This window comes from Oncorhynchus keta, unplaced genomic scaffold, assembly GCF_023373465.1.
Source record: "Oncorhynchus keta strain PuntledgeMale-10-30-2019 unplaced genomic scaffold, Oket_V2 Un_contig_5305_pilon_pilon, whole genome shotgun sequence".
Classification (NCBI taxonomy): domain Eukaryota; kingdom Metazoa; phylum Chordata; class Actinopteri; order Salmoniformes; family Salmonidae; genus Oncorhynchus; species Oncorhynchus keta.
Genome location: NW_026288219.1, coordinates 235,001 through 248,297, shown reverse-complemented (window position 1 = coordinate 248,297; position 13,297 = coordinate 235,001). Strand labels below are relative to the sequence as shown.

Here is a 13,297-nt window from a genome sequence, read left to right as displayed (position 1 = left end):
CTCCTCACCCCCTCCCTCCCCCTCCCTCTCCACCTTCTCCCTCTCCCCCTCCCCCTCCCTCTCCTCACCCCTCCTCCCCCTCCCTCTCCTCCCTCTCCCCCCTCCCTCTCCTCACCCCCCATCCCCTCCTCTCCTCCCCCCTCCCTCTCCCCCTCTCCTCACCCCCTCCTCCCTCCCTCTCCTCCCTCTCCCCCCTCCCTCTCCTCACCCCCCCTCCTCTCCTCCCCATCCCCCCCCCTCCCTCTCTCCTCCCCCTCCTCACCCCAGCCGATACACAGGTAGATGTTGAAGTAGTTTCTCTCAGTGAACACGGTGATGACCAGCAGGTTGTGGAGGTAGATGCCTTCCACCAGCAGCCAATAGCTGTTAGCCATGATACTGTACTGCATCATCACCACGGCGATACGACACCCCACCGCCGTCTACAGGACACAACACACAGGAAAAAATGTTTCAAGACCTAACAAAGCCCTTATAATCCTCCAGTATGGATAAACAATGCTTCAGAGATCAAACCATTATAATCCTCCAGTATGGATAAACAATGCTTCAGAGATCAAACCCTTATAATCCTCCACTATGACTAAACAATGCTTCAGAGATCAAACCCTTATAATCCTCCACTATGGCTAAACAATGCTTCAGAGATCAAACCCTTATAATCCTCCACTATGGCTAAACAATGCTTCAGAGATCAAACCCTTATAATCCTCCACTATGGCTAAACAATGCTTCAGAGATCAAACCCTTATAATCCTCCACTATGGCTAAACAATGCTTCAGAGATCAAACCCTTATAATCCTCCACTATGGCTAAACAATGCTTCAGAGATCAAACCCTTATAATCCTCCACTATGGCTAAACAATGCTTCAGAGATCAAACCCTTATAATCCTCCACTATGGCTAAACAATGCTTCAGAGATCAAACCCTTATAATCCTCCAGTATGGCTAAACAATGCTTCAGAGATCAAACCCTTATAATCCTCCACTATGGCTAAACAATGCTTCAGAGATCAAACCCTTATAATCCTCCAGTATGGCTAAACAATGCTTCAGAGATCAAACCCTTATAATCCTCCACTATGGCTAAACAATGCTTCAGAGATCAAACCCTTATAATCCTCCAGTATGGCTAAACAATGCTTCAGAGATCAAACCCTTATAATCCTCCACTATGGCTAAACAATGCTTCAGAGATCAAACCCTTATAATCCTCCAGTATGGCTAAACAATGCTTCAGAGATCAAACCCTTATAATCCTCCACTATGGCTAAACAATGCTTCAGAGATCAAACCCTTATAATCCTCCACTATGGCTAAACAATGCTTCAGAGATCAAACCCTTATAATCCTCCACTATGGCTAAACAATGCTTCAGAGATCAAACCCTTATAATCCTCCACTATGGCTAAACAATGCTTCAGAGATCAAACCCTTATAATCCTCCACTATGGCTAAACAATGCTTCAGAGATCAAACCCTTATAATCCTCCAATGGCTAAACAATGCTTCAGAGATCAAACCCTGGCTAAACAATGCTTCAGAGATCAAACCCTTATAATCCTCCACTATGGCTAAACAATGCTTCAGAGATCAAACCCTTATAATCCTCCACTATGGCTAAACAATGCTTCAGAGATCAAACCCTTATAATCCTCCACTATGGCTAAACAATGCTTCAGAGATCAAACCCTTATAATCCTCCACTATGACTTTACTGGTCAACCCAACATGCCCATCTTGTTGTTGACTGGCCACTTTAATCCTCACCCTGGTCAACCCAACACACTGCCTTGTTGTTAACCTGATAATCTTTACTCACCCTGGTCAACCCAACACACTCACCTTGTTGTTAACCTGACAAACTTTACCTCACCCTGGTCAACCCAACACACTCACCTTGTTGTTAACCTGACTCTTTACCTCACCCTGGTCAACCCAACACTCCAACTGGATAAACCACTTTACCTCACCCTGGTCAACCCAACTCAACACACCCATCTTGTTGTTGACTGGCCACTTTACCTCACCCTGGTCAACCCAACACTCCCACCTTGTTGTTGACTGGCCACTTTACCTCACCCTGGTCAACCCAACACTCCAACCTTGTTGTTGACTGGCCACTTTACCTCACCCTGGTCAACCCAACACTCCAACCTTGTTGTTGACTGGCCACTTTACCTCACCCTGGTCAACCCAACACACTCACCTTGTTGTTAACCTGCCACTTTACCTCACCCTGGTCAACCCAACACACTCACCTTGTTGTTAACCTGCCACTTTACCTCACCCTGGTCAACCCAACACACCCACCTTGTTGTTGACTGGCCACTTTACCTCACCCTGGTCAACCCAACACACTCACCTTGTTGTTGACTGGCCACTTTACCTCACCCTGGTCAACCCAACACACCCACCTTGTTGTTGACTGGACTCTTTACCTCACCCTGGTCAACCCAACACACCCACCTTGTTGTTGACTGGCCTCTTTACCTCACCCTGGTCAACCCAACACACTCACCTTGTTGTTGACTGGACTCTTTACCTCACCCTGGTCAACCCAACACACCCATCTTGTTGTTGACTGGACTCAACCTCACCCTGGTCAACCCAACTAACACACCCATCTTGTTGTTGACTCCACTTTACCTCACCCTGGTCAACCCAACACACCCACCTTGTTGTTGACTGGCAAACCCTGGTCAACCCAACACACCCACCTTGTTGTTAACCTGCCACTTTACCTCACCCTGGTCAACCCAACACACCCACCTCGTTGTTGACTGGCCACTTTACCTCACCCTGGTCAACCCAACACACCCACCTTGTTGTTGACTGGCCACTTTACCTCACCCTGGTCAACCCAACACTCCCACCTTGTTGTTAACCTGCCACTTTACCTCACCCTGGTCAACCCAACACACTCACCTTGTTGTTGACTGGCCACTTTACCTCACCCTGGTCAACCCAACACACCCACCTTGTTGTTAACCTGCCACTTTACCTCACCCTGGTCAACCCAACACACTCACCTTGTTGTTGACTGGCCACTTTACCTCACCCTGGTCAACCCAACACACCCACCTTGTTGTTAACCTGACTCTTTACCTCACCCTGGTCAACCCAACACACCCACCTTGTTGTTGACTGGCCACTTTACCTCACCCTGGTCAACCCAACACACCCACCTTGTTGTTAACCTGCCACTTTACCTCACCCTGGTCAACCCAACACACCCACCTTGTTGTTGACTGGCCACTTTACCTCACCCTGGTCAACCCAACACACCCACCTTGTTGTTGACTGGCCACTTTAATCCTCACCCTGGTCAACCCAACACACTCACTTCAGTTAACCTGCCACTTTACCTCACCCTGGTCAACCCAACACACTCACCTTGTTGTTGACTGGCCACTTTACCTCACCCTGGTCAACCCAACACACCCACCTTGTTGTTAACCTGGACACTTTACCTCACCCTGGTCAACCCAACACACCCACCTTGTTGTTAACCTGGAATTTACCTCACCCTGGTCAACCCAACACACCCACCTTGGTTAACCTGCCACTTTACCTCACCCTGGTCAACCCAACACTCCCACCTTGTTGTTAACCTGCCACTTTACCTCACCCTGGTCAACCCAACACACCCACCTTGTTGTTAACCTGCCACTTTACCTCACCCTGGTCAACCCAACACATCCACCTTGTTGTTGACTGGCCACTTTACCTCACCCTGGTCAACCCAACACACTCACCTTGTAACCTGCCACTTTACTCACCCTGGTCAACCCAACACACCCACCTTGTTGTTGACTGGACTTTACCTCACCTGGTCAACCCAACACATCCACCTTGTTGTTGACTGGCCACTTTACCTCACCCTGGTCAACCCAACACACTCACCTTGTTGTTAACCTGCCACTTTACCTCACCTAGTCAGGCACTCACCTTGTTGTTAACCTGCCACTTTACCTCACCCTGGTCAACCCAACACACTCACCTTGTTGTTAACCTGGAGCTTTACCTCACCTGGTCAACCACACTCACCTCGCTGTTAACCTGACTCTTATCACCCTGGTCAACCCAACACACCCATCTTGTTGTTGACTGGCCACTTTACCTCACCCTGGTCAGCCCAACACACCCACCTTGTTGTTGACTGGCCACTTTACCTCACCCTGGTCAACCCAACACACTCACCTTGTTGTTAACCTGCCACTTTACCTCACCCTGGTCAACCCAACACACTCACCTTGTTGTTAACCTGCCACTTTACCTCACCCTGGTCAACCCAACACACTCACCTTGTTGTTAACCTGCCACTTTACCTCACCCTGGTCAACCCAACACACTCACCTTGTTGTTAACCTGCCACTTTACCTCACCCTGGTCAACCCAACACACTCACCTTGTTGTTGACTGGCCACTTTACCTCACCCTGGTCAACCCAACACACTCACCTTGTTGTTAACCTGCCACTTTACCTCACCCCTGGTCAACCCAACACACTACCTTGTTGTTAACCTGTGGCCTGGTCAACCCAACACACTCATCTTGTTGCTGGACACTTGAACCCTGGTCACTCACCTTGTTGTTAACCTGGGTGGGTCAACCCAAACAACCTTGTTGTTAACCTGCCACTTTACCTCACAACCCAACACACTCACCTTGTTGTTGACTGGCCACTGAGGTCAGGACACCCACCTCGTTGTTGAACGGCACTACTTTGACCACGTTTCAGACAAACAACAACAACAACACACCTGGTTGGACGAGCCACTCCACCTCATAGCTGTAACATCCTGGTCCTGTCCGATGTTGACGCTGGGAGCCTCTAACATGGCGTCCTTTATCAGGATGGACAGAGCACGCAGGATGAAGGATGCAAACAGGTTCATGTGGATGTTGTTCCTCATACAGTGGAGCTTCCTGTAGTAAGGGAGGGGGACAGTGTGCTTCCTGTTAGGGGAATGTCAACTGCAGAGGTAATATAACAAAGGTGAAAGGTTATGGAATTAGAATATGTATATCTGTATGGTTACTGTCAATAGGTGGCCAAACAGTAAGGTCAGTGGAGCTACCTTGCTTCACTGACATGTCCATTCAAGGTCATGGTGGGTGGCTGAGAGGACATGGTGGGTGGCTGAGAGGACATGGTGGGTGGCTGAGAGGTCATGGTGGGTGGCTGAGAGGACATGGTGGGTGGCTGAGAGGTCATGGTGGGTGGCTGAGAGGACATGGTGGGTGGCTGAGAGGACATGGTAGGTGGCTGAGAGGACATGGTGGGTGGCTGTGGCTGAGAGGACATGGTGGGTGGCTGAGAGAGGACATGGTGGGTGGCTGAGAGGACATGGTGGGTGGCTGAGAGGACATGGTGGGTGGCTGAGAGGACATGGTGGGTGGCTGAGAGGACATGGTGGGTGGCTGAGAGGACATGGTGGGTGGCTGAGAGGACATGGTGGGTGGCTGAGAGGACATGGTGGGTGGCTGAGAGGACATGGTGGGTGGCTGAGAGGTCATGGTGGGTGGCTGAGAGGCTGAGAGGTCATGGTGGGTGGCTGAGTGGCTGAGAGGACATGGTGGGTGGCTGAGAGGTCATGGTGGGTGGCTGAGAGGACATGGTGGGTGGCTGAGTGGCTGAGAGGACATGGTGGGTGGCTGAGAGGACATGGTGGGTGGCTGAGAGGACATGGTGGGTGGCTGAGAGGTCATGGTGGGTGGCTGAGAGGACATGGTGGGTGGCTGAGAGGACATGGTGGGTGGCTGAGAGGACATGGTGGGTGGCTGAGAGGACATGGTGGGTGGCTGAGTGGCTGAGAGGTCATGGTGGGTGGCTGAGAGGACATGGTGGGTGGCTGAGAGGACATGGTGGGTGGCTGAGAGGACATGGTGGGTGGGTCATGGTGGGTGGCTGAGAGGTCATGGTGGGTGGCTGAGTGGCTGAGAGGTCATGGTGGGTGGCTGAGAGGGCTGAGAGGTCATGGTGGGTGGCTAGAGGTCATGGTGGGTGGCTGAGAGGTCATGGTGGGTGGCTGAGTGGCTGAGAGGTCATGGTGGGTGGCTGAGTGGCTGAGAGGTCATGGTGGGTGGCTGAGTGGCTGAGAGGTCATGGTGGGTGGCTGAGAGGACATGGTGGGTGGCTGAGAGGACATGGTGTCTGTCTGTCTTTCCTCTTTACGGTCATGAGGTGAAGGTTACCTGATCATGGTGCTAAGCATTAACACCAATCCTACAGGCTGTCTCAGTGTTTGTGTGTGTATCTCTCTCTCTCTGTGTGTGTGTCTATGTGTGTGTGTGTGTGTGTGTGTGTGTGTGTCTGTGTGTGTCTCTGTGTGTCTCTCTGTCTGTATGTGTGTGTGTGTGTGTGTGTCTCGGTGTGTGTGTGTTCTCTGGGTGTGTGTGTGTGTGTGTGTGTGTGTGTGTGTGTGTGTGTGTGTGTGTGTGTGTGTGTGTGTGTGTGTGTGTGTGTGTGTCTGTGTGTGTGTGTCTGTGTGTGTGTGTGTCTGTGTGTGTGTGTGTGTGTGTGTGTGTGTGTGTGTGTGTGTGTGTGTGTGTGTGTGTGTGTGTGTGTGTGTGTGTGTGTGTGTGTGTGTGTGTGTGTGTGTGTGTGTGTGTGGTGTGCGTGTCTCTCTGGGTGTGTGTGTGTGTGTGTCTCAGTGTGTGTGTCTCTGGGTGTGTGTGTGTGTGTGTGTTACCTGAAAGTGATCAGGATTCCGAGCGCTAACACCAGAGCCCCCAGAGACAGAGAGTAGCCCACGGTGTACATGGTCCGGAACTTCTTGAGGATCTGACCATAGTGAGGCTACACACACACACACACACACACACACACACACACACACACACACACACACACACACACACACACACACACACACACACACACACACACACACAGAGAGAAAAACAATAACAAACATTGCATTGGGAAAGTATTCAGAATTCTTGACTTTTTCCACATTTTGTTACATTACAGCATTATTTTTAAATGTATTAAATTAAATGTTTTCCTCATCAATCTACACACAATACCCCATAATGACATCACAATACCCCATAATGACATCACAATACCCCATAATGACATCACAATACCAATGACAAAGCAAAAACAGGTTTTTAGAATTTCTTACAAATGTATTAAAGATATACAACATAAATATTACATTTACATAAGTATTCAGACCCTTTGCTCTGACACTCGAAATTGATGTACATCCTGTTTCCATTGATTGGAGTCCACCTGTGGTAAATTCAATTGATTGGACATGGTTTGGAAAGGCACACACCTGTCTATATAAGGTCCCACAGTTGACAGTACATGTCAGAGCAAAAACCAAGCCATGAGGTCAAAGGACTTGTCCGTGGAGCTCCAAGACAGGATTGTGTCGAGGCACAGATCTGGGGAAGGGTACCAAGAAAATGTCTGCAGCATTGAAGGTCCCCAAGAACAAGTGGCCTCCATCATTCTTAAATGGAAGACGTTTTGAACCACCAATACTCTTCCTAGAGCTGGCTGCCCGGCCTTGGACAGGGAGGTGACCAAGAACCCAATGGTACTCTGATAGAGCTCCAGAGTTCCTCTGTGGAGATGGGAGAACCTTCCAGAAGGACAACCATCACTGCAGCACTCCACCAATCAGGCCTTTATGGTAGAGTGGCCAGATGGAAGCCACTCCTCAGTGAAAGGTACATGAAGGCCACTTGGAGTTTGTCAAAAGGCACCTAAAGGACTCTCAGACCGTGAGAAACAAGATTCTCTGGCCTGATGAAACCAAGATTGAACTATTTGGCCTGAATGCCAAGTGTCACATCTAGAGAAAACCTGGTATCATCCCTACGGTGAAGCATGGTGGTGGCACCATCCCTATGGTGAAGCATGGTAGTGGCACCATCCCTATGGTGAAGCATGGTAGTGGCACCATCAGCCTGTGGGGATGTTTTTCAGTGGCAAAAAGTCGGACACTAGTCAGGATCGAAGGAAAGATGAACGGAACAAAGTACAGAGAGATCCTTGATGAAAACCTGCTCCAGAGCGCTCAGGACCTCAGACTGGTCGAAGGTTCACCTTCCAACAGGACAACGACCCTAAGAACACAGCAAAGACAATGCAGGTGTGGCTTCGGGACAAGTCTCTGAATGTCCTTGAGTGGCCCAGCCAGAGCCTGGACTTGAACCTGATAGAACATCTCTGGAGAGACCTGCAAATAGCTGTGCAGCGACGCTCCCCATCCAACCTGACAGAGCTTGAGAGGATCTGCAGAGAAGAATGGGAGAAACTCCCCAAATACAGCTGTGCCGAGCTGGTAGCGTCATACCTTGTAACAGCGTCTTTTCAGTTCGCTGCAGCTAACGACTGGAACGAGCTGCAACAAACACTCCACCTGACAGTTTTTTTATCTCAATCTCTTCATTCAAAGACTCAATCATGGACACTCTTACTGACAGTTATGGGGTACTGTGTGTAGGTAGATTGATGAGTAACGTCGGAAAATGTGGAAAATGTAAAGGGTCTGAATACCTTCTGAATGGTCTGTACATTTAGCCTACACACCTCAGTACACTCACACTGATGAAAAACACAAATCAATTCTATACATCCTTCCCATCATGTCTCTATGACGATATTTTATCCACAGCATTTCCCGAGCCTCACTCACAAGTGACACATCATTTTCACCTGAGCAGGATCATTAGCATCACACTCGCTCGTGTTCTTCTGGGGAACCCACTGGCCGTCCGCGTCACACTCCCTGTACACCGAACCATGCTGGACTGGAACAGACACACATTACAGGTAGACTGTCATTCACTGACCCAAGCAGACTAGTTACCCTATCACACTAGCTATCACACTAGCTATCACACTACCTATCACACTACCTATCACACTACCTATCACACTACCTATCACACTACCTATCGCACTACCTATCACACTAGCTATCACACTACCTATCACACTACCTATCACACTACCTATCACACTAGCTATCACCTATCACACTACCTATCACACTACCTATCACACTAGCTATCACCTATCACACTACCTATCGCACTACCTATCACACTACCTATCACACTACCTATCACCTATCACACTACCTATCACACTACCTATCACACTACCTATCACACTACCTATCTATCACACTACCTATCACACTACCTATCACCTATCACACTACCTATCACACTACCTATCACACTACCTATCACACTACCTATCACACTACCTATCACACTACCTATCACACTCACACTACCTCACACTACCTATCACACTACCTATCACACTACCTATCACACTACCTATCACACTACCTATCACACTACCTATCACACTACCTATCACACTACCTATCACACTACCTATCACACTACCTATCACACTACCTATCACACTAGCCATCACACTACCTATCACACTACCTATCACACTACCTATCACACTACCTATCACACTACCTATCACACTACCTATCACCTATCACACTACCTATCACACTACCTATCACACTACCTATCACACTACCTATCACACTAACCTGACAGAAGTTTCAGATATTTGACGTGAGTTTGGTATTTATTGAACGTGATAGACAAGCTATTCACCAATCAACAAACCAATCAACCAACCAATCAGCATCAACCTTCACCTTTGTGGTGCCAGGGCAGGTACCAGGGACAGGACACACTGACAGTAGAGTTGGCGAGTCCATCGGGCCAGCAGGCATACATGTCAAAGGTCCTGTTACACACAACACCTACAGGAAACAGTGACAGAACATCTCTTTATCTGGGGGAAACAATTACTGTTGATCGGAACACTTCCTGTCCAATCAGATCTGTGAAGAGGGAGGGAATATCTTCCTGGAATGAAGGATAGACATGTTTATTTTTTTTATTTTATTTTACCAGGCAAGTCAGTTAAAGAACAAACTCTTATTTTCAATGACAGCCTTGGAACGACAGATTTGTACCTTGTCAGCTCGGGGGTTTGAACTTGCAACCTTCCGGTTACTAGTCCAACGCTCTAACCACTAGGCTACCCTGTATCTGCTGCCACAGCCGACCCTCACCGGGAGAGCAGAACGGAGGACCTTCATGTTCCCATAATGCACGGTGCTACACGGTGGTTATGGTGTGAGTGTGCGTGCAGGCGTGTGTTTCTCACCAGTGAGCGCCGGTTCTCGGCTGTGATTGCGGCTACACTCCTCCGTGTACATCACCCATCTCTGCATCAACGCCTTTAATGGCTTAGCTGGGGACACCTGGGGACAGACAGTCAGTAAACAGATAGCCAGGGACACCTGGGGACAGACAGTCAGTAAACAGATAAGCCAGGGACACCTGGGGACAGACAGTCAGTAAACAGATAGCCAGGGACACCTGGGGACAGACAGTCAGTAAACAGATAAGCCAGGGACACCTGGGGACAGACAGACAGTAAACAGATAGCCAGGGACACCTGGGGGCAGACAGACAGTAAACAGATAGCCAGGGACACCTGGGGACAGACAGTCAGTAAACAGATAGCCAGGGACACCTGGGGACACCTGGGGACAGACAGACAGTAAACACCTGGGGAGATAGCCAGGGACACCTGGGGACAGACAGTCAGTAAACAGATAGCCACGGACACCTGGGGACAGACAGTCAGTAAACAGATAGCCAGGGACACCTGGGGACAGACAGTCAGTAAACAGATAGCCAGGGACACCTGGGGACAGACAGACAGTAAACAGATAGCCAGGGACACCTGGGGACAGACAGTCAGTAAACAGATAGCCAGGGACACCTGGGGACAGACAGACAGACAGACAGACAGACAGTAAACAGATAGCCAGGGACACCTGGGGACAGACAGACAGACAGACAGACAGTAAACAGATAGCCAGGGACACCTGGGGACAGACAGTCAGTAAACAGATAGCCAGGCACACCTGGGGACAGACAGACAGTAAACAGATAGCCAGGGACACCTGGGGACAGACAGACAGACAGACAGACAGTAAACAGATAGCCAGGGACACCTGGGGACAGACAGTCAGTAAATAGATAGCCAGGCACACCTGGGGACAGACAGACAGACAGACAGACAGACAGACAGACAGACAGACAGACAGACAGACAGACAGACAGACAGACAGTAAACAGATAGCCAGGGACACCTGGGGACAGACAGTCAGTAAACAGATAGCCAGGGACACCTGGGGACAGACAGACAGTAAACAGATAGCCAGGGACACCTGGGGACAGACAGACAGTAAACAGATAGCCAGGGACACCTGGGGACAGACAGTCAGTAAACAGATAGCCAGGGACACCTGGGGACAGACAGTCAGTAAACAGATAGCCAGGGACACCTGGGGACAGACAGACAGTAAACAGATAGCCAGGGACACCTGGGGACAGACAGACAGTAAACAGATAGCCAGGGACACCTGGGGACAGACAGTAAAACAGATAGCCAGGGACACCTGGGGACAGACAGTCAGTAAACAGATAGCCAGGGACACCTGGGGGACAGACAGACAGTAAACAGATAGCCAGGGACACCTGGGGACAGACAGACAGTAAACAGATAGCCAGGGACACCTGGGGACAGACAGACAGTAAACAGATAGCCAGGGACACCTGGGGACAGACAGACAGACAGACAGACAGACAGACAGACAGACAGACAGACAGACAGACAGACAGTAAACAGATAGCCAGGCACACCTGGGGACAGACAGACAGACAGACAGACAGACAGACAGACAGTAAACAGATAGCCAGGGACACCTGGGGGCATACAGACAGTAAACAGATAGCCAGGGACACCTGGGGACAGACAGACAGTAAACAGATAGCCAGGGACACCTGGGGGACAGACAGTCAGTAAACAGATAGCCAGGGACACCTGGGGACAGACAGTCAGTAAACAGATAGCCAGGGACACCTGGGGGACAGACAGTAAACAGATAGCCAGGGACACCTGGGGACAGACAGACAGTAAACAGATAGCCAGGGACACCTGGGGGACAGTCAGTAAACAGATAGCCAGGGACACCTGGGGACAGACAGTCAGTAAACAGATAGCCAGGGACACCTGGGGACAGACAGACAGTAAACAGATAGCCAGGGACACCTGGGGGACAGACAGTAAACAGATAGCCAGGGACACCTGGGGACAGACAGTCAGTCAGTAAACAGATAGCCAGGGACAACTGGGGACAGACAGTCAGTAAACAGATAGCCAGGGACACCTGGGGACAGACAGTCAGTAAACAGATAGCCATGGACACCTGGGAGACAGACAGTCAGTAAACAGATAGCCAGGAACACCTGGGGACAGACAGTTAGTAAACAGATAGCCAGGGACACCTGGGGACAGACAGTCAGTAAACAGATAGCCAGGGACACCTGGAGGACAGACAGTAAACAGATAGCCAGGGACACCTGGGGACAGACAGTTAGTAAACAGATAGCCAGGGACACCTGGGGGACAGACAGTCAGTAAACAGATAGCCAGGGACACCTGGGGACAGTCAGTAAACAGATAGCCATGGACACCTGGGAGACAGACAGTCAGTAAACAGATAGCCAGGAACACCTGGGGGACAGACAGTAAACAGATAGCCAGGGACACCTGGGGACAGACAGACAGTAAACAGATAGCCAGGGACACCTGGGGACAGACAGACAGTAAACAGATAGCCAGGGACACCTGGGGACAGACAGACAGTAAACAGATAGCCAGGGACACCTGGGGACAGACAGACAGTAAACAGATAGCCAGGGACACCTGGGGACAGACAGACAGTAAACAGATAGCCAGGGACACCTGGGGGACAGACAGTAAACAGATAGCCAGGGACACCTGGGGACAGACAGACAGACAGACAGACAGTCAGGGACACCTGGGGACAGACAGACAGTCAGTAAACAGATAGCCAGGGACACCTGGGGGACAGACAGACAGTAAACAGATAACCAGGGACACCTGGGGACAGACAGACAGTAAACAGATAGCCAGGGACACCTGGGGGACAGACAGACAGTAAACAGATAACCAGGGACACCTGGGGGACAGACAGACAGTAAACAGATAGCCAGGGACACCTGGGGACACCTGGGGACAGACAGACAGTAAACAGATAGCCAGGGACACCTGGGGACAGACAGACAGTAAACAGATAGCCAGGGACACCTGGGGACACCTGGGGACAGACAGACAGTAAACAGATAGCCAGGGACACCTGGGGACAGACAGACAGTAAACAGATAGCCAGGGACACCT

The 13,297-nt window shown here is 50.1% G+C and overlaps 1 protein-coding gene across 1 annotated transcript in view; it reads right to left on the bottom strand.

The window, feature by feature from the left end:
• Positions 1 to 262: 262 nt before the first annotated feature.
• LOC127925208 (glucagon receptor-like) overlaps positions 263 to 13,297 on the bottom strand; it is a gene marked incomplete at its 3' end in the record, with an annotated part of 174,387 nt that continues 161,352 nt past the window's right edge. The window contains exons 3-8 of the mRNA XM_052510092.1: positions 10,187 to 10,283; positions 9,669 to 9,776; positions 8,687 to 8,781; positions 6,702 to 6,808; positions 4,770 to 4,935; positions 263 to 422 (exon numbers count right to left, since the gene is read on the bottom strand). Of these exons, the coding sequence (XP_052366052.1) occupies positions 263 to 422; positions 4,770 to 4,935; positions 6,702 to 6,808; positions 8,687 to 8,781; positions 9,669 to 9,776; positions 10,187 to 10,283 (733 nt within the window). The remainder of the gene's footprint in view (positions 423 to 4,769; positions 4,936 to 6,701; positions 6,809 to 8,686; positions 8,782 to 9,668; positions 9,777 to 10,186; positions 10,284 to 13,297) is intronic.